Here is a 22,500-nt window from a genome sequence, read left to right on the forward strand (position 1 = left end):
TTGTCTCTAAGATGGGGTAGAAGTAAAAGTATTGGAATAGTACAAATATAGTACAAATACCTCTTTGAGTATAGGCCCACTTAGTTATACTTCCCACAGCTGTCACTTTTCAAAAGATGTTCATACATTTGAAAACTTCTGGCGACATTCTGCATAGTATACTTTCTACTTTTTGCATTTTTGAATTCCGGACTGCTATACATTGCAATATTGCGTGGAAAATGTGCTGTCAAAAAATCAACACTGGCAGTGCTGATTTTTTTTTTACAGCAATTTTTTGATTTTAGTGTTTTTGTCGTATAGTCTCTTGAATAGTGAATTAATTTAGTTTCAGTCAGATTTTAGTCACCTGGAATGTTTTAGTTTTGGTCTAGTCGACTAAATCTACAGGTGATTTAGTCGACTAAAATGTGTTTTGGCGGGCCTTGATGCTGTCGTAATGGCTGATGTAATAACCGATCTACAAGCTCTCAATACGACGGGCTTTGAACATAAAACATGTCGTCGTTCGTTGTCCGGTGAAAACGTCATCATGTGCAAAACTCAAAATTCAACTTCAAAAATAGCAAATAGCTGAATCTTTTCCACTGACGAAAACTAAATGGAAACTAAATAAAAACTAAGCTATGATGACTAAAACTAAGACTAAATAAATATACTGACAATTTTGTCAACAAATAAAAACTAGACTAAAATGTTAGGAAGGGACTAGTGGACAAGAGATCCAGTATAAGTCATTTTACAATTAGTTGCATGCTGAAAATAGACGATCTACAAGCTCACTTCCATCGAAAGAAGTAGTAAAGTGTGCCGCTTGGGATATTATTTACATTATGAAGAGAGGATATATACAAAAATATATAATTTTGAGTGATGGAAATAAGCGAATTAGCACAACACCCCATAGCCTTTTAGTATGGAATTCTCCTTTAAATTACTAAGTAAGTAAGTAAGTAATTAAGCACCTTTCAAAATAAAGGTATGAGGTGCTGAACAGTGAGCACAGAACAATCAACAAGTTAAAACAAACAGGAAAACAGAAGCACAATAAAGTCAAAATAATACAATATTTATTGTAAATTTAACGAAAACCAATAAACAAGGCAAACATCTTTGAGAATCTTTGAGAGTTATTAGTGAGGACCTATTATATGAAGATAGGTTGCAAAGTGGTGAAGTGGTCCTTTAACAAACTTGATTTGGACCAAACCCAGTTTCATCACAAACACTTTATTGATCTATCGGTCTGTGGTGTTGAAATGAAATAGATGGCTGTTATTCATTGATTACATGATACATTACATGTATATGAATAATGGAAATATGAATTATCCTCTTGAACCCCAGCATGACTATTATGGGGGGAATATTTCCCAAAATAGCAGATCCCCCCCCCCCCCCCCCCCAACGGGTGGTAGCTCCAGGCACCACTAAGGGTTAATCAGGTGCTGCACTTACACATAACTATTACTAGTTAATGCATAACTCTAGAAAACTATTTCACAAATCCATTTGAGTGTGTACCCACATGGATTGTCGTACCATCTTCCATTAGCAGACGCAGCACAGTCTGATCCTCCACCATAGTCATTAGGCTCACCAGGCCCCCAGTACCTGTAGAAGTAGACACATGAATACATTACAATACCTTCACAACAAGGATTTGATCTGAATGTGTAGGTTTTTTTATTATCATGACTTCAAATTATATTACATTATAATATAATGTAATATAACCTTTTGGGGTTCTGTACAGTATGTACAGTATTATTACAAAATGTGATGCTACTATATAAATATTTGTTTTTCAGAAAACCTAGGTCAGTATTTAGAAGGCGTTTATAGAATGGGCCTCAGTAGAATAATGAAGGTAAAGTCTTACGGTGGTGTGGTCAGTGGTGTTCCATCCACCCACTTCCACTCTCCTTCTGTCTCGCTGTCGGTCAATCCAATCCACACAGCCGTGGATCCGCCAACGAGTCTGAAAACAAAGTCCTGGACAGACAAGCAGCTGGTTACTGAAGTACAATCTATACAATACTAGATGTGTGTCTCAACTAGATGAGTAGGTTACAGCATGCACTAATGGACACACACACACACACACACACACACACACACACACACACACACACACACACACACACACTGCACCTGCTTCTCTCTGCTCTTTATGGTCATCAGGTCAGATTGTCTGGCTGTACAGAATGCTCTGCTGTCCTCCCAGGTCTTCCTCTCAGTAGAGATGTAGTAACACACACCATCACCAAATGTAAATCCATGTGATCCTAACAACAGAATATAATATAATGTTAGACACTGTTTTTAATGTGATTAATGACAAAATGATGAACAACATGATATAAGAATGTATAAACACAGTGACGTCTCACTGACCACAATTAATCCTCTTCAGTTCGTTCTGGTCAGTCATGGTGTTAAGGCTGGTCTGCAACTGGTCTCTCTGTTTAGTCGTCATGTTAAGTCTGGTCTCTAACTTGTCTCTCTGTTCAGTCATGTTGTTAAGTCTGGTCAGTAACTGGCCTCTCTGTTCGGTCATGTTGTTAAGTCTGGTCAGTAACTGGTCTCTCTGTTCAGTCATGATGTTAAGTCTGGTCAGTAACTGGTCTCTCTGTTCAGTCATGATGTTAAGTCTGGTCAGTAACTGGTCTCTCTGTTCAGTCAGGTTGTTAAGTCTGGTCAGTAACTGGCCTCTCTGTTCAGTCATGATGTTAAGTCTGGTCAGTAACTGGCCTCTCTGTTCAGTCATGGTGTTACGGCTGGTCTTACACTGGTCTCTCTGTTCAGTCATGATGTTAAGTCTGGTCAGTAACTGGTCTCTCTGTTCAGTCATGATGTTAAGGCTGGTCTGCAACTGGTCTCTCTGTTCAGTCATGGTGTTAAGGCTGGTCTGCAACTGGTCTCTCTGTTCAGTCATGGTGTTAAGGCTGGTCTGCAACTGGTCTCTCTGTTCAGTCATGTTAAGTCTGGTCAGTAACTGGCCTCTCTGTTCGGTCATGTTGTTAAGTCTGGTCAGTAACTGGCCTCTCTGTTCAGTCATGTTGTTAAGTCTGGTCAGTAACTGGCCTCTCTGTTCGGTCATGTTGTTAAGTCTGGTCAGTAACTGGCCTCTCTGTTCAGTCATGTTGTTAAGTCTGGTCAGTAACTGGTCTCTCTGGTCAGTCGTGTTGTTAAGTCTGGTCAGTAACTGGTCTCTCTGTTCAGTCATGTTGTTAAGTCTGGTCTGGAACTCATCAAAACTGGTCTTCCACTGGTCTCTCCGTTTAGTCAGGTCCAAATCTGCAAGAAGGATAATCAACAAACTGATTAGTATTACATCCAGCTTTATTGTGATCGTATAAGTCTGCATTTGACAATGAGACAAAGAGAGGTGTCTGGTTGCTACAGGGGTTGAAGTTCTAGGAGTTTGAATCTGCCATGTTGCGTTTGTCATTGTAAAGTATCTATCTATGTGTCCACATGGACAGACTTAGTGAATCTGCCATGTAGCGTTTGTCATTATAAATGTGCATAACATTTGCACTAAACCTTTTTTTTTCTTTTTTACATAATGTCCTCTGCAAAGTCCTAGTAGTAGAAAGTAATAGTAAGGTTGAAATCTATTTTTTGCAAGTTGGAATATATCCAGGTCTTGCAGGGTTAAGTCCACTAGTGTCCACAGGGACAGACAGACATTCTGTTATGTATGTAGCGTTTGTCATTGTGAAGCCATTAAGTCCACTATGTGTCCACATGGACAGACAATTAGCATCCTCATCTACAGAATGAAGTTCTGCTTTTCTAATGCTTATCGCAAAAAGCTGGTTACAGGCCTCTTCCTGTCGCAGCTTGATTATGGCGATACTGTCTACCGCTTTGCTAGTTCCTCAACTCTGAGCAATGTCCGTGTACCTGTGTGTAGTCATGAGCACGAGTGGTGTGAGCATGCGTGAAATTGGAACGATACAGAGAAGAAATAGGAACGATACAGAGAAGAAATAGGAACGATACAGAGAAGAAATAGGAACGATACAGAGAAGAAATAGGAACGATACAGAGAAGAAATAGGAACGATACAGAGAAAAAATAGGAACGATACAGAGAAAAAATAGGAACGATACAGAGAAAAAATAGGAACGATACAGAGAAAAAATAGGAACGATACAGAGAAGAAATTGGACGATAGTGCTGTGCCTGCTAATGAGAGAGAGAGAGAGAGAGAGAGAGAGAGGGGAGTGGGGGGGAGAGAGGGGAGTTGCACCACTCGGTTCACACAGGTGTGATTTTTATTTATTAGTCCTCATTGGTCGCGTTACTAAACGTTCCTGTTCTCTCCCCTTTGAGCTTCTTTGGTAGTGGGTACTGTTTTTATGAGCATTGTATGTCTGTCCTGTATTTCTTTTGTTACTGGCAGAGCTGTGTCACTTATTTTGCCTCTTGTCTTGGCCAGTTCACACTTAAAAGAGACTTCAGTCTCAATGTGGTTTTTACTGGTTAAATAAAGGTTAAAATAAATAAAAAATCCACGCGCACACACACACACACACACACACACACACACACACACACACACACACACACACACACACACGCTCACACACACATTCATCCACGAACACACACGCATGCACACACACACCCACCCATGCACACACGCACCAAATCCTCAAATATCAGACTTTGTATTGAAGTGTACTTTCCTGTGCTCTTTTTGGACATAAAGATACAGTAGTGTTTATAAAATGCTACTCACTGAGTATGCCCAGGACAATGATGCCAGCCAATAGGAGCAGCCCCACACACGCTGCAACAGCTTTGAAGAAATTCTTCTTAAATCCTGAATGTAAACATCAGACACATTTTCACTGTTATTGTATACATTAAGGCATAATGTGAATAAAAGCAAATTCCATTAAACACATCCAATAAAGCATTGATAAGAGAGGCCCTGTGGTGCTATTGCGTAAGAACGATAGATGTGTTAAATTATTGTATTATTATTATTATTATTAGCAGTAGTAATAGTTGTAGTAGTAATAGTTGTAGTAGTAGCAGTAGTAGTAGCAGTAGAAGTAATAATAGTATTATTTTTTTTTACCTCCATGCTGTGCTGTGTTCTCAGGGGCAGAAACAGGCAGGGTTTCATAGACGTTCTCGGGGTCAGAAACAGGGATGGTTTTATAAGTGTTGTCGGTCGGATTTGGTTTGGTGTAGATGTCTTCAGACATTTTAAGTTGAGTTGAGTTGAGTTTCTTAGTTGAATTGAGTTGAGTTTAGTTGAGTTTCTTAGTTTAATTGAGTTGAGTTGAGTTTCTTAGTTTAATTGAGTTGAGTTGAGTTTCTGAGTTGAGTTGACTCCAGTTGAGGTGGACACGTCTTCAGATATCGTAGTGGGTTTTCAGACTGCTCTCCTTGCACGGCTTGATCGGACAGAAGTCACAAGAGAGGACGTTTGAAGATGGACTCTTTGAGAGAACGGCGATGTGGTAAAATTGCACTGCTCCCAGCCAATCAGAAAGCAGCTGCTGTGGTGTGAATTTCCTCTGCGTCATTGCTGAGGAAGTTCACAACCCACATCCACAACCCAGACTTGGGCAGGTGTCGAGTGACTTTAACATAGTTTTTTCTCAGCAGAATGTTTAAGCATTCCTAAATGATTATCTGAAGCACAGCTCTGCACCAGATAGAACCTTAGAGTATATATGAATAGAGAAGGCACCCGGAGGAAACCCTGAGGCGAAATGGACATAGTGGCCGAATTTGTCATTGCAGCTCAAGCCAGCGCTGCTCCGTTGACTATAATTGCGCACGTTCATGTGTTTGAGGCCGTGACACGTGAACGAATGTTTCATACGTGAACGCGCACAAACGGCACAATGATAGTCAACGGCAGCGCGTTCATGTGTTTGACGCAAATCCATCCCAGAATGCACTCTGTTCCTACACGGAAGGAGGAGTGAAATCAACCTCATGCGCTTTTGAGCAACTTAATGCAAGTGGATGGGAGGAGAAACTCGGGTGTCTTCTCTATTCATATATACTCTTAAGGATAGAACCCTTCTGAAAGACCTGGTTGAACTGAAAGGTTCAACAATGACCTTTATTGTTTCTTGTGTGAGAGAGAGAAGAATAGAGACGTTGGTATAGTGGCATTGTTGAGAAGTAGAATAGAGAAGTTGGCCTTATTGAGAAGTAGATTCTCTGTTTGTATAGTGGCATTGTTTAACGAAAACCAATAAACAAGGCAAACATCTTTTGAGAATCTTTCAGAATTATTACTGAGGACCTATTATATGAAGATAGGTTGCAAAGTGGTGAAGTGGTCCTTTAACAAACTGATTTGGACCAAACCCAGTTTCATCACAAACACTTTATTGATCTATCGGTCTGTGGTGTTAAAATGAAACAGATGGCTGTTATTCATTGATTACATTACATTACATCTGAATAATGGAAATGTGAATTATCCCCTTGAACCCCAGCATGACTATCATGGGGGGAATATTTACTAAAATAGCAGATCTACAAGCTCATTGTCTATTTGGTGTACTCAGAAAAAAGACCCCCCCCCCCTCCCCCTGACGGGTGGTATAGCTCCAGGCACCACAAAGGGTTAATCAGGTGCTGTAATTAACTAATACACGTCACCATTATTAAATTAAATCCACACGCAAACCAGTGTTGATTTTCGTCGACTAAAAATAAGACAAAAAAATGTTTGTCGACTACATTAAATGTAGTCACAATTAAGTCTATAATCTGATAGACTTGTGAGCTTGCAGATCTGCTAATACTTTTGAGTATATACAGTGCCTTCATGACAACAAGGATGTATATTTTCCAGCTGCAGGATCCCGGAGGTTGAGGCGGGGACAGAGACGGGGCATGTGTCCCCAGTGCAGTGTGGTGTCATGTAGGGACATTAAGACATGCTGGATGGGAACACCTTTTGGTGTTTTAAGCATTATGTTGTACTTGAAAAAATAGCAGATCTACAAGCTCGTAGCGCGCCACCGAGTGGCGCGCTACGAGCTTGTAGGTCTGCTATTTTTGAAAAATCGTGAAAATGTGGCACAAAACTTTAAGTATATATATATATTCTTTCAGAGCGAATGTCTTCTGGGGTAGACCCTTGAAGAACATATTTATTTTCAGATGGGGGGCCGGCAGCCAATTACATATATCTTTGGGTGTCCTTGACATGAAAATGTTTGAGAACGACTGATATATTGTAGAAACATGGGTTTTTTTTTCCAGAAAACTGTCTTGTTTTAGAAGACATTTGTAGAATCGTCCTCGGGTCGAAATGGGTTAAGACAGGCCAAGAGAGAGAGAGAGAGAGAGAGAGAGAGAGAGAGAGAGAGAGAGAGAGAGAGAGAGAGAGAGAGAGAGAGAGAGAGAGAGAGAGAGAGAGAGAGAGAGAGAGAGAGAGTGTCCAGGTGTCACCATCTATCAGGCCCATGGCCTGCAGAATGTCACCGCTGGCCCCGGAAAGGTCATAGGGAAAAAGAACAGAGAAGGTTCCTCTCACTGACTGACAGGGACTGGAGGTCAACCCCAGCTCTGGACTGGCACAATACTAATGGTGAAGAAATGAGAGAAAGAAGGGAGTATCCGCACGTATGAGTTTCTTTATAACTCATAAAGAAATATTACATGTGAGTACGTTTCCCACCACTGGAGAGCAATGAGGTGAGTGATGATGGTGTCTGGCACAGTTCCACCCTGCCACCTTTGACCTTTCCGACCCGTCTGTGTCCGATCAGAAGAGCCATCCTCAACGTTAAAAAAAAAAAGACAGCAAAAGAAAAGCGGACGATTCGAAAAGTGAATCCCAACCCCCGGCCCTCTCATCCCGCCCCAGCTCCCCGATGTCCATTAGCACCGGCCAAATTGGAATCTATGTCTATTTTCGTACCAGGACAAAAAAAAGAAGGAGAGAGAGAGGGGGTTGAACTTGCTACTTCAACACCCACCACCATAAAGGCCCACTTGGCATGCTAATTGCCTTGGCCCTACTTATGCAGTCCCCCTAGCTCCACGCCGGCTAATGGCGTCGTAAAACATGCTAGCACATCGACTTGTCGCCGAAAAACGCCAGGTAGGGAATACTTAGCGTTTGTAACGACGCTCCGTTTTGGCCTGGTTTAAAAGGGTGGGGACGTGAAGGATTACCCCAGCGGCGCCGTAAAGATAGCATATCGTCTCTGTCGCGTGGAAAACACGCATGTCCCCAAACTTTTCAGGATTCAAATTGAAAAGCTTCAAAAGTTGCAGATTCGCAAGCTCCATCTGTTACTTTTGATGCGGGTCATAGTACCAAAGATTCTGAAATATGGGACCCAGTGCGTCCCTGCTTGGCACGCAGCATCGACGGTTGGATTGGGGGTATAGTCCCTGTGACATACTATAGCGTCATGTCCAGGGGGTGTACTTGTGCATCGTGTCCAGGGCATGTACTTGTACTTCAAGCTGCCTCACGCTACAGAAACAGGAGATAGGCTCCTGCCCCTATGGGCCTCATGGCTCATCAAGGCTTGCTTACTTACTAGTGCTTAAGTATAGTATGATCGAGTATAGGGGCGTTAACCCATTCTGAACGGGAACCCATTTTGGTGCTGGCATCATGTTATGCTTTAGCTATTGAAAAAATAGCAGATCTACAAGCTCGTAGCGCGCCACCGAGTGGCGCGCTACGAGCTTGTAGGTCTGCTATTTTTTGAACAATCGAAGAACGACTGACATTTTTAGAATCTGATCTCAGGTCAGAATGGGTTAATCAGACCAGTGTGTGTCCAGTGGAAACCTCGTATGAATCTGATCTCAGGTCAGAATGGGTTAATTTACAGGAAGAAAAAGAAAACATAGAGATAAGAGGTTTCTGCCCGACAGCGACGATATACCCCTCAGTATAAAACCATTATGACGAGCAGGGCTGCCTACAGCTATCTAGAGTCGAAAAGGTGCACGCACACACGCACAGGCACACGCACACTCACACACCACACTACACACCACACCACACAACACACACGCACACATGCATGCGCACACACGCACGCACGCACGCGGACCAGTCATTAACATTACGGTTTATGGGGATCATAAAGACTTAGGAAAACTGACCAGCTGCTAAAGCAGGTAACTGTACGTGTCAGTGTACTTGTCTCTGACTGTGACCATTAGCCAGACACCCTCTAGGGGGTTTGGCTCTTTAAAAAAAAGAAAAAGTAAAACACTGAGGGGCCTGACAGTGCTAGTAGTAGTAGTAGTAGTAATAGTAGCAGTAGTACAGTAGTAGTAGTAGTAGTAGTGATAGTAGTAGTAATAGTAGTATAGTAGTGCATTTATATAGCGCTTTTATCCAAAGCGCTTCACATAGATTGTGTGTATGGGTGAATGTATAACACACACACACATTCAGAAACCGATGGCGGAGGAAACCATGCATGAAGGCACCAACCTGCACATCGGGGGCAATTAGGGGTTCAGCATCTTGCTCAAGGACACTTCGACACTAACTCTGTGGAGAGCCCGGGATCGAACCGGGTATCTTGCGGGTCTGCATCTGGCCGCTCTACCGGCCACTCTATACCCCTGAGCCACTGCCACCCCTATAGGGGCCAGTGTTGATTTCGTCGACTAAAACTAAGGCGAAAACTGTATAACTGTAAAACTATATGACTAAAACTAAAAGAGAAATTTGCTGCCAAAAACAACACTGGTATATATAGGGGCACGACCGGTGTCAGGGATCTAGAGAGGGTTTTTTTACTAGGGGCCCCGCTCTCTGACAGGGGCTTCTGTTAAACATTGATGAAGGGATCGGAAGGGAGACCCAGGTGGCTGCCTTGTGGCAGAGGGCCCCCCACCCCACCCCACCCCCGAGGACTGAGAGAGAAGGCTTAAAAAAAAACCCCAAAAAACCCCATCTTTTTTTTGTAATATATACACACACAATCACACAGTGGTTCTCAAACATTTCGATGTCAAGGAAATGTCAATGTCAAGGACCCCAGAAATATAATTTGTATGTGATGTACCGATTTTGTGCCAGGGAGGAACCCAATAAGAGGAATATTTTAATTAGATTAACATATACTGCCTTTACTGTATATAGGTGTTAAAAACAAATTAAAATGATTAAAAAAAATGTCCAAAGATTCAAAGAAATGCTGATATACAAGCCTTATTATCATTGTCATTTACTGAATAGGGATTAAGACAAGTGGCTAAACATTATGATCTGAAGAGATAATGTACTCTTGCTTGGATGGTGCTCCCTGGAATAAGACACTATAGTCGAGTCACTCTCACCATCCGAAATCACTTCACACATCCAGTAAGAGTAAAGAAGAAAGACAGTTCCGTTGACGCAGTAAGCAAAGCGGCAGAGAAGACATAGATGGCGAGGGCCCAACAGTGGTTCCACAGTGGCAGGCAGAGCATGATGGACTGTGGTGCAGCGTGGCTGTGCCCTTTGTATAGAAAGTCATTAGAACCTCATCAGTTCTGGCTCCTACCAAGCACCTCCAAATGACGCGGAACACTCGCCTTGCCCCGGCACACACTGCACGTGCACGCGCACGCACGCACTCACTCACGTGTGTGTGTGTGTGTGTGTGTGTGTGTTATAGGTCACACCAGGGCCCTGAAATAGCCTTACATTAGTCATCTACAGTGTCAGCGATAGCATGCCCCCTGAGCGGGCTGCCAGTGGGTGCTGTGCAGCGCACACAGTGGCGATGCGGGGGAGGTGTGTGTGTGTGTGTGTTTTCGGCTCCATTTGGACCCCAGCACCTCTCCGTGACACGTGGCGTGCCCTTCTGGGGCCCGGCGATCCGCCCCCCCCCCCCTCCCCCCCCCCCCCCCCCCCACTCCCTACGGGGAAAACCTGACCCAGAACGGCAAGCAGGAGCATGGCCATGCATGGGGGGGTGAACCCACCACCGCGAGGCGAGGCGAGGCCGGGGAGACGCACGGCGGAGCGGAACGTTCTGGAACTCCGTTTTTAGCACACAAACGTGCTCCTGGCGGGCGGGCGGCGGAGGTACAGTAGCTCCCCGCGGAGCGGACTCACCTCTGAACGCACATACGGAGAACAGCCAACAGGGCAACTAAAGGATTTTAGTTATTTTGTGGCTGCAGTGTTTTATAGCCCGAGTCCCAATTTACTGTATTTCCTCTATTGTGATATTCTTAGATATGTTTGTTCAGGCCTTGAACTTGTTTTTTCATCTTTTTTTCCTTTATTTCTTTCCCGGCTCCTATAGTGCTCCACTTTTTCCAATACATTCTCGTGCCTTTTATCCAACTGGTCAGGTCCACTTAACCACTCCCCCATGCCCACCACCGCCATTCTATAAGCCCTATATTGGTAATATCTTGCCACTTGGGTATACTAGTGTACCAAGCATGCCCTTTATTTATGTACTTTATGACGGAAAGAAAATGACATAGCATCCCAATTTCGGAAATGGGATCCCAATTTTGGTACGCAACTCAGACTTCATTGTTGTCAGTGTTTTTGAGGGACGCTATCCCCTCACACGTCTGGATTTCTGGAATTGTGTGATATGGCAGCCAAGTCTGTGGACTTTTAATGTTTGTTTACAGCACCTTAAACACACATTACTAGGAGCTCCTCACTTCGCACAAGTGTGATTTTTTACTTAATTGTTTTCAGTGTTTCTAATGTGTTTTCCGTGTTTTTAACAACTTCCAACATGGCGTCCAAATTTTGGGGCATGTCATTACAGGTTGAACGTTCTCCAAAATATTCACAGACGCGCACTTTCAGATCCGTTGTCATGCAGGCTCCTGGCGGGTAAAAGACCATGGGAGTGAGTTTCACTGAGGATTTTTCTTTTTCTCATGAAAATCCCTCCGCCCCCCAGTCAAGCACTCAAATCCATCCCTTCACACTATAATTCTAGACCTCCGCAAACACGCACCCACGCACGCACGCACGCACGCACACACGCACGCACACACGCCGCAAACCTGTCACTATAAAACCTGCCAACAATCACCCTTCCAACAGCTGCAGCGATAACGACATTAACATACAGTAGCAACTCACGGCACTTGTACAGGAGCTCTTCCAGTTACAGCAAGCAAGCATGCATGTCTGCCTCCCTCCCCTCCCGTCCCACAACCTCCCCCCAGCCAGCGGAGCCTCATTAGGAGCCTCGTAAAGGCCTGGTACTGTACCTGCCAGCCTTGGGCCTCTCTCTCTGTCTCTCTGGGTCTCTCTCTCATAAAGGCCAGGTACCTGCCAGCCCTGGGCCTCTCTCTCTCTCTCTCTCTCTCTCTCTCTCTGGGTCTCCGGCCCCTGCAGGCTCCAGGTGTGTGGAACAGCAGCGGAAGAAGTACTGTAGGCTTATACTCAGATGTTGGACTTTCAATGCTTTCCGCGGCAGTGGCTCAGGGGTAGAGTGGCCAGCCGGATGGGAAAACCGTGAGATTCCCAGTTCAACCCCAGGCTCCCCCAGAGTTACTGTCGAAGTGTCCTCGAGCAAGACTCTGAACACCTAATTGCTCCCGATGTGCAGGTTGGTGACTTGCATGGTTTCCTCCACCATACGTATATGAATGGGTGAATGTAATGCACAATCTATATGTAACGCGCTTTGGATAAATGTACCAATTACCATTTATTTATTTAGCACTTAAATAAAAAAATTGTATTTCTACATTGCAGTATTGGTAAAAATAAAAATAAGGTATTGGTACTTTTACTTTTTAAGTGAAAAATGTGAGTATAAATTTCCCAGCAGTGCTGCTACCGGTGCTGTTGCAGGGGCCCGGAACAACACAGGGCCGTAAAACCACACGTGAGAGGTGGGCAAAGGAGGAGGAGGAGGGATGGGGGGGGGGTGGTGGAGGGAGAGAGTAGCGGGGTAGGTAGGTAGAGGTAGGTGGTGGGGGTGGGGGTCGGGGCCAGTGGTGGGAATTACGACCCAGTAAAGATGAAAGAGGTCGCGGGCAAACGTGCTCGATCAAAGACCAAGTGATGTGTTCGGGGGCCGATGTGGCATCGGTTGGGAATAAGTCAGGGGCCCCCATGGTTCAAGACACAGACACAGCTACAGTAGTGTGTGTGTGCGTGCGTGCGTGCGTGCGTGCGTGCGTGCGTGCGTGCGTGTGTGTGTGTGTGTGTGTGTTGCATTTTGTGCTCATTTTGACTATACAGCATGGCTTATTGGCCTGCACAATGGACAAGTTGTCTGGTAACACAACAATGCACACACACACACACACACACACACACACACACACGGCACACCTACGGTCTGCCTAATGAAGAGCCTATGCTCCTAAACCAGAGAGTTAATCTGATCTCACGGTTAATATAGAAGCAAACGGCATGAGGCTGCTTAACTGTTGGTTTACACTCTCGACTCTCCTAATGAATAACACAGGTAACAGCCTGCGTGAGTGAGTGTGTGTGTGTGTGTGTGTGTGTGTGTGTGTGTGTGTGTGTGTGTGTGTGTGTGTGTGTGTGTGTGTTTCGTGTGTATATTACTATACCTGGGAGGACCTAATGTATCAAAAAAAGTATGAAAGTGGAGAAATAGAAATAATGAGTGAGAACAGTTTTCCTGGTCCTCACACAGCTGCACGCGGTTTAAATTTGATTTTTAGAGATAGATTTTCAATTAGAAAAGGTTTAGGATTAGACATTCATAAGTTAGGTTTAGGAATTAGAGATAAAGTTACGCTTGATTTACACTTTGTTGGCCGCTGGTGTCATGTGCCAGAAAATCTGCTATTTTCTGTCTTCAGGGATACGATTAAAAATGACAAAAAAAAAAAAAAAAAAAAAAAATGTCCTCACAAGTATAATAATGCAAACCTGTGTGCTTGCGTGCGTGCAACACTGTATGGAGTCAATCAGCCCACATAAAACCAGGCACTAAACTCACATAACCTTGTTATCTCATTACCTAGGCCCAGAACTGTGGTGGGAAACTGAATTAGATCAGGAAGCTATTAATAAGAACAACATAAGACAGGATTTTGAGAGCATTAGTCGGAACATAACAATGTTGACTGAGGGATATAGTCCCATTGCGTGTACACAGGGGCCATCGTGACCGCACACGCACACAGGCATGCACGCACGCACGCACGCACGCACGCAGCTTTTTCTGTGTCAGAAACAAGCAGTAGAAAGTCCAAATCTATGCACAGCATTCCATTTGGGTAACTTTTGCATGCATAGCTACTAGTACACATTCCATTCATAGTAGAAATTTGCCATTTTTTTACGGGCGGGACGGATCTGGTTTCGAGTTTTATATAAATCACGGGTAACGGGCGGGTTGCGGAACTGATGATTGACGGGCGGGGGCGGGCACGGGTATCGAAAATTGGACCCGTGCAGGACACTGCCCTGTAGCCTACTGTACTGTACTGTACTGTACTGTACTGTACTGTACTGTACTGTACTGTATATTTTAACTTTTTCGTAAATGAATCATACTACAGCGTCACACACAACAGCATCAAAAGTATCAGATCAACAAGCTCGCAACGCTGCACGAAGCGACACGTTTTGACCTTGTGGATCTGACTGCTCTGACTCCTGAAAAATGTGGACACAATAAGGTTAGAGAGAGAGAGAGAGAGAGAGAGAGAGAGAGACTCGTACCACTTGTACGTCCGAGGGCACTCTGGACAGGAAGTCTAGCAGCTCGTTGTTGTCAATGGTGTACGGGTCTCGTAGCTTCTTGGTGAATTTGTTTATTCCTGGAGGAGGTAGGAGAGACACGCAGTGAGACAGTGAGACATTTTGTCTGACACTCTCTGGGACAACACTTTTGTAAATAATTGACCTGAAGAAAACAAAACCCAGGCTTGAAGACTCAATTACCCAATGCTAACCCCATGTATCGTATAGAGGCGTGAAGACTCACCCCATGCTAAGTGCTAAAACGATGTATCGTAGAGAGTAAGGCTGCACAATATATCGTTATCGTATCGTTATCGATGTATGAACATGCGCAATATCAGAATCGCAGTCAACAGTATTGACCTATTATTATGCGGTTGTTTTGAATAATGTCTAGTTTTCAATGTCGCAACACTTAATATCGCAACTCACAAAATATATCATAATAAGAAATTGTAATGGTTATATTGTATATCGTATCTCAATATTTGGCATAAATACCAAGATATGACATTTTGTATCGTACAGCCCTAGAGAGGTATGAAGACTCATCCCATGCTAACACAATGTATCGCAGAGGTATCAAAACTCACCCCATGCTAACACAAGGTATCGTAGAGGTATCAAAACTCACCCCATGCTAACACAAGGTATCGTAGAGGTATGAAGACTCACCCCATGCTAACACGAGATATCGTAGTGGTACAAAGACTCACCCAATGCTAACACGAGGTATCGTAGAGGTACGAAGACTCACCCCATGCTAACACGAGATATCGTAGTGGTACAAAGACTCACCCCATGCTAACACGAGATATCGTAGTGGTACAAAGACTCACCCAATGCTAACACGAGGTATCGTAGAGGTACGAAGACTCACCCCATGCTAACACGAGATATCGTAGTGGTACAAAGACTCACCCAATGCTAACACGAGGTATCGTAGAGGTACGAAGACTCACCCCATGCTAACACGAGATATCGTAGTGGTACAAAGACTCACCCCATGCTAACACGAGATATCGTAGTGGTACAAAGACTCACCCCATGCTAACACGAGGTATCGTAGAGGTACGAAGACTCACCCCATGCTAACACGAGGTATCGTAGAGGTACGAAGTAAAGAGCGATGGTGGCCGTGCACAGGCCCACGATGGCCAGCCAGCTCAGGAAAGGCACGGTCCAGTTAAATGTGCTGCAAACACAAATGAGAAAAAATAACAATGTCAGTAGTACATCCAGGGGTGTCATTTCAGGAAGAAATGGGAGGCAACAATAAGTTACGACTAAAGGTGTTTACAGACTGCCGCGTTTTCGGACCCGAATATCGGAGCGAATTTCGGGGCCTGGCGTTTTTTCTCAAATTTTGTATCAGTCTGCAAGGACTGCAGACAAAAACTCAGCAGTGCAAACTGCAAACATCTTTTAAGTTTCAAGAATAACACTTTGGTAGAGGGTTGGGTAGCTAGCTACCTTGCCATGATTTAAGCCAGCTCACAATCCTTCGCAACACGCAAACTTGTAGATCCACTATTTAGTTTTGGTGGACAAAAATCCCCACTATAGTCTCTCCCTATAACATTTTAGTCTATAGTTTTTATTTGTTGTCAAAATATTCAGTCTTAGTTTTACTCTTCATAGCTCAGTTTTTATTTAGTTTTTATGTCAGTGACAAAAGGCACAGCTCTCATGCAGTGAGACACCGTAGTGGGGCTGGCAAGGGGAGGCGTGCATGGGCACCCTATGGCTGGCACCGGCCTCCATTGATGCTCTGTTCTGGAGGAGCAAAGCTTATGACTCACTTCTTTATCCTCTCGCCATAGGAGGCCACATCATCCAGCGCGTTCTGCACACTGATGCACACGTCTTGAATGGCATACAACTTGTTCATGAAGCCCTTTCTCTCCGAATCCTGCAAGCATGCGGCACATGGAGAGAGAGAGAGAGAGGCAGAGAGTCAGGGAAATAGAGAGAAAGAGAGAGAGTGAGAGAGAGAGGAGAAAAGAGAAGAGAAGAGAAGACAGTGGCTGGGCACATCATGCCTCTCAGAGAAAACAATGCATTTTGAAAAGCATCATGGCTGGCGGAGCCGAGCGGAGGAGGAAGCCAAATGGAAATCCAGCCCGAACCGAACGGAGAGAGAGAGAGGGCTTTCTTTTGGCTCCGACCGGGACGTAATAGAGATATAAAGTCGGCAGAACAAATCCAAACGTTTCCCTCCTCAGTCACAGAGCGGCAGCACACGGGGGAAATTTGAATATGTGAATAGAGAAGAGGAATTAGACACAGAGCCAAAAGGGATACATCAGACTTGGACTCTCTCTCTCTCTCTCTCTCTCTCTCTCCTCCGCTGGCAGCAGCGCTGGGAGGAGGATGGGGCTAGGACCCTTCCTTTGTTCTGCCCGGCTTGGCACAGTGTGATGATGTCACCGAGTGGTGACATCACTATCATCCTCCATTAACGCAGTCACCCCACCATGACTACTCTCTATTCCTTTTTTCTTCTCAACTTTTGACAGTTGAAGACTTGCCGTGTGAGTACATTGTTGGAGTATTTCGGGTTTGGGGTGGGGCGAGACACACACACACACACACACACACACACACACACACACACACACACACACCACACACACACACACACACACCACACAACCTAACCCTGTCCCCAGCCATCTAGAACAAACCCCCCACCACCACCCCACCCCGTTGTTACACAAAGCATGGATAAAGTTATAGGAGTCATGCAACAGTGAACAGGATGCCTGGCCGGACAGACTGGGGGACAGGCATTGGGGACAGGGACAAGGACAGACAGTGCATGGGGACAGGTCCTGGGGAAAGGATGGGGAGCAGCAACCGAGAGTGAGAGAGAGAGGGACATACTGGGAAAACCAAGGACATAGAACATGCAGTGGTTGTGGCTGCAGTGTTGATTTCGTTGGCTAAAGCTACAACGAAAGATGTTCGCTGACAACCTTTTTTCACAGACGAAAACTAAAACAAAACTAAGCTGCGATGATTAAAATTTAGACTACATACAGTATATTGACAATATCGTCAACAAATAAAAACTAGACTAAAATGATAGGGACGAACTAAGAGAAGAGAAACAGTAGAACTAAAAGACTTTGCACACGGTGTTCTGAAAATAGCCGGTCTACAAGCGCACAACGGCTATTTTCAGCATGCAACCAAAATCAACTGTATATTTAGTTGACTAAAATCTTATGATGTTTAGTCGACTAAAAACTACAATGAAAGTAAAACATTTCAGATAACTAAAATGTGACTAAAACTAAATAAAATTACCGCTGCCTCCTAAATCTGCGAGATCACACCTGCCGAGGAGATATTTGACGAGGTGTTAAAGAAAAGCGACATTTCATCATTGCCGTCGTTTTCGTCGTTGCAGAAACCTCGTATTTTCATCACTAAATGCCCTACTACACACTGGAGGGTCAAGAGTCAAGCGAAAGTGAGAGTAGTGAAAATAGCCGATCTACAAGCTCAGAATCTGTTACACTGTTAGGGCTTACACTTAGGGCTGTCACGATTATGGCATTTTACTTGACGATCCATTGTCACACAAATAATTAGCGATTAATGATTTAATTGTGTGGCTTCTAAGCAAAAGTTACACAGGGGCAGATATGACAAACTGTATGAACCTTTCTCAACGTGGAAGCAATGCAAAAAAATAATTGCGATTTAGGGGATTACTGTATGTACGTAAGTATTGTGACAGGTTCATACGTATATAGGCTTTGCTATTTTCACCATTTCTGAACATCTTCGTTCTGATCCCTGGGAAAAACATTTGACGTTTTCTTTTTCTTTTTTGTGGGTGGGAGGGGGGGGGCGACATACAAGGTTTCCACCCTACATACCCGGCGATTTGTTAAAATGCTGAACTGACACGGGTCCATTTCTCAAGCCCCAGCCACCTCGACCCCTTCAAGAAGAGGCATTGCTCAAGTTTCCCTCGCAGAGAGCCGACGTTAAGCAACCAAAGCCACGTTATTGAGCTAGATGAATGGACATTGTTAGATCACAGAGGTACGGAGACGTTGGCAAATCCTCCTCATCATTAGACTCGTATAGAAGACAGTGGAACAGTCAAAGACACAAACCCACCGGACCCCCAGAGGCCATAGCCACAAGTTCCCCCCACCCCCACCACCACCACCCACCCTCAAGAAGTTAGCCCCAAAAACAACCCCCCATTGGCCCTGTCCAACCCCCCACCTCCTCCCCACTCCTTCCAGGATCAGATAATGTGAAAAATGAACCGTGGAAGAAGGCAGAGAGACCACATGGCCTCCGCAAAAAAAAGAAAAAACCCCCCACACAAGACAAATAGATATAATTAGACAGCGTCCCTGGGTTATTTTTCTTCGCAAATATTGTACAGGACTGCCTTCCTTTCTTTCTTCCTCCCTCTCTCCTTCTCTTCTCTCCGCTCCATCTCTCCTCCTCCGAATCCATCTGGTTTTCATTTCTCACTAAAACAAATCCCGGGGTTTCGGTGGGGTCTTCTATTGTTGCCTGGGCCGGGCGGGGTCAAGCCCAGCCCGGCCCAGGCCCGGGACGAAGGCCTGTTTTGTTTTTTTTCTCTCCCCCCCCCCCCCTCCCCCTGCGTTCCGTTATAATCGTGTCCGAACCCTTCGCAAGGGGGAGAGCTGTTTGAGGGACAGGGGTGCGGTGTGAGAGAGCGGGCGGGGGCGTAGGGGGATGAGGTCGGAGGTCATCGGCGTATAAACCATTGCCACATGCCCCTCGGACCGCAGCCTGACTCCTATTTCCTGTCTTCAAACGAGGCTGGGAAAGAGCGGGAGGTAGCAATAACACCGAGCGCTGCCGTGAGCGTTGTTTCCCCAAGCACCCCCCCCCCCCCCCCCCCCCCACGCCCCCATCGCACACTGTGCACATATGGAGCCAGGCAACCTGTTCTTAACCACACACACACACGTAAACGCGCAAACGCACGGTTGCGCGTGCATGCCGACTTATCGGATAAGGCTGCTCTGAACACCTGGTCTGACTGTGACTCGAAATACAGTGAATTACATTACAAGGTATCCCCTTAACCCTGACAGTATACACATGGAATCCACTTTTAGAACCACTGCATGCTCTGAAATATTTTAGGGAGCCGGTAGCCTTAAGGTTAGAGCAGTGCCCTCATTGACGGAAGGTTGCCGGTTCAATTCCCCCGACCCTTTAGCAAGGCACTGAACCAGTACTGGTCAGCTCCCAGTACAACAGTACAACAGTATCAGACTGTGGTTGTACTGGTCAGCTCCCACTACAACAGTACAACAGTATCAGACTGTGGTTGTACTGGTCAGCTCCCACTACAACAGTACAACAGTATCAGACTGTGGTTGTACTGGTCAGCTCCCAGTACAACAGTACAACAGTATCAGATTGTGGTTGTAATGGTCAGCTCCTAGTACAACAGTACAACAGTATCAGACTGTGGTTGTACTGGTCAGCTCCCACTACAACAGTACAACAGTATCAGACTGTGGTTGTAATGGTCAGCTCCCAGTACAACAGTACAACAGTATCAGATTGTGGTTGTAATGGTCAGCTCCCAGTACAACAGTACAACAGTATCAGACTGTGGTTGTAATGGTCAGCTCCCACTACAACAGTACAACAGTATCAGACTGTGGTTGTACTGGTCAGCTCCCACTACAACAGTACAACAGTATCAGACTGTGGTTGTACTGGTCAGCTCCCACTACAACAGTACAACAGTATCAGACTGTGGTTGTAATGGTCAGCTCCCACTACAACAGTACAACAGTATCAGACTGTGGTTGTAATGGTCAGCTCCCAGTACAACAGTACAACAGTATCAGACTGTGGTTGTACTGGTCAGCTCCCACTACAACAGTACAACAGTATCAGACTGTGGTTGTACTGGTCAGCTCCCACTACAACAGTACAACAGTATCAGACTGTGGTTGTACTGGTCAGCTCCCACTACAACAGTACAACAGTATCAGACTGTGGTTGTAATGGTCAGCTCCCACTACAACAGTACAACAGTATCAGACTGTGGTTGTAATGGTCAGCTCCTAGTACAACAGTACAACAGTATCAGACTGTGGATGTACTGGTCAGCTCCCAGTACAACAGTACAACAGTATCAGACTGTGGTTGTACTGGTCAGCTCCCACTACAACAGTACAACAGTATCAGACTGTGGTTGTAATGGTCAGCTCCCACTACAACAGTACAACAGTATCAGACTGTGGTTGTAATGGTCAGCTCCCAGTACAACAGTACAACAGTATCAGACTGTGGTTGTACTGGTCAGCTCCCACTACAACAGTACAACAGTATCAGACTGTGGTTGTACTGGTCAGCTCCCACTACAACAGTACAACAGTATCAGACTGTGGTTGTACTGGTCAGCTCCCACTACAACAGTACAACAGTATCAGACTGTGGTTGTAATGGTCAGCTCCCACTACAACAGTACAACAGTATCAGACTGTGGTTGTAATGGTCAGCTCCCAGTACAACAGTACAACAGTATCAGACTGTGGATGTACTGGTCAGCTCCCAGTACAACAGTACAACAGTATCAGACTGTGGTTGTACTGGTCAGCTCCCACTACAACAGTACAACAGTATCAGACTGTGGTTGTAATGGTCAGCTCCCACTACAACAGTACAACAGTATCAGACTGTGGTTGTACTGGTCAGCTCCCAGTACAACAGTACAACAGTATCAGACTGTGGTTGTACTGGTCAGCTCCCACTACAACAGTACAACAGTATCAGACTGTGGTTGTACTGGTCAGCTCCCACTACAACAGTACAACAGTATCAGACTGTGGTTGTAATGGTCAGCTCCCAGTACAACAGTAGCCTACAACGTGTGTGCGTGCGAGCCAATAGTTAATATGTTGAACACTGTTGAGAACACAGTGTTCTCAACCAGCCCCCCCAGTCAGTGTTGCCAAGTCTGATTATTATAGGCCTAATAAAGCTACAGTAGTTCGTTTCTGTAACGTTGCATGCAAATATTGGTATAGTTGCAGACTTTGTTTTTTCTTTTGACCAATGACTCTCAAACCTTTTCATGTCAAGGGCTCCTAAATTAATATTTGTCCACAGACCGCCCATGCATGCGGGGCACTCCCCATACAAGATTTGTGCTGTTAAAATATTCCATGCATATTCCACTTTTTACCAAGCTCACAACGTGCTGCACGTAGATCGGCTACTTTCAAGTGCTCATGTGAGCCTAATAGTCGCTTTCCTTCAGGCTTGTTTTCATAGACCTGGTTGCTTGTTTCTCACAAGAAACTTGGCAACACTGCCCCCCAGCCACACCGAAAGGGGGGCTTTACAGGGGACCTAGGGGCCCGTATTCCTGTCTGTCTGTCAAACGGTGTCTGTCAGAGAGCCTAAGTGGGGAGGAGGGTTTTGTTTGGACGCCCCGGGAAGCCTTGGCTAATAAAAAGTGTCCATGTATGTGTGTATGACGCCTCTGTTCTGCTAGAAGAAGGAACACTTGCAAATCCCGTCCCACACGTTCAACGTCGATCCGGCGTCGCTCGGATCAACCAGTGGTTCAACTTCTCAACCTTTTCAGGCCACGGCACCCCCAAAATAATCATATTTGATGATATATATATATATTTTATTTTATTTTTGATCCCATGCACCCTGAGAAGCACTCGGAATTGTAGGAGTTGAGGCAATACATTTAGTTTGACTATTCAAATTGTCTCTTTTAGTTATTTTGACAATTTGGCCTCTCTTTTTGTTATTTTGACAATTTGGCCCAGTTGTTTACT

General features: G+C 44.9%; 1 protein-coding gene across 1 annotated transcript in view; it reads right to left on the reverse strand.

Annotated features, from left to right (window-relative positions):
- The window catches only part of mctp1a (multiple C2 domains, transmembrane 1a), a 216,046-nt gene that overhangs the window by 6,700 nt on the left and 186,846 nt on the right, over positions 1-22,500 (reverse strand). The window contains exons 17-19 of the mRNA XM_080764938.1: positions 16,480-16,589; positions 15,763-15,872; positions 14,657-14,754 (exon numbers count right to left, since the gene is read on the reverse strand). Of these exons, the coding sequence (XP_080621064.1) occupies positions 14,657-14,754; positions 15,763-15,872; positions 16,480-16,589 (318 nt within the window). The remainder of the gene's footprint in view (positions 1-14,656; positions 14,755-15,762; positions 15,873-16,479; positions 16,590-22,500) is intronic.

This window comes from Protomyctophum bolini (assembly GCF_963924005.1).
Source record: "Protomyctophum bolini genome assembly, chromosome: 6".
Taxonomy (NCBI): Eukaryota; Metazoa; Chordata; class Actinopteri; order Myctophiformes; family Myctophidae; genus Protomyctophum; species Protomyctophum bolini.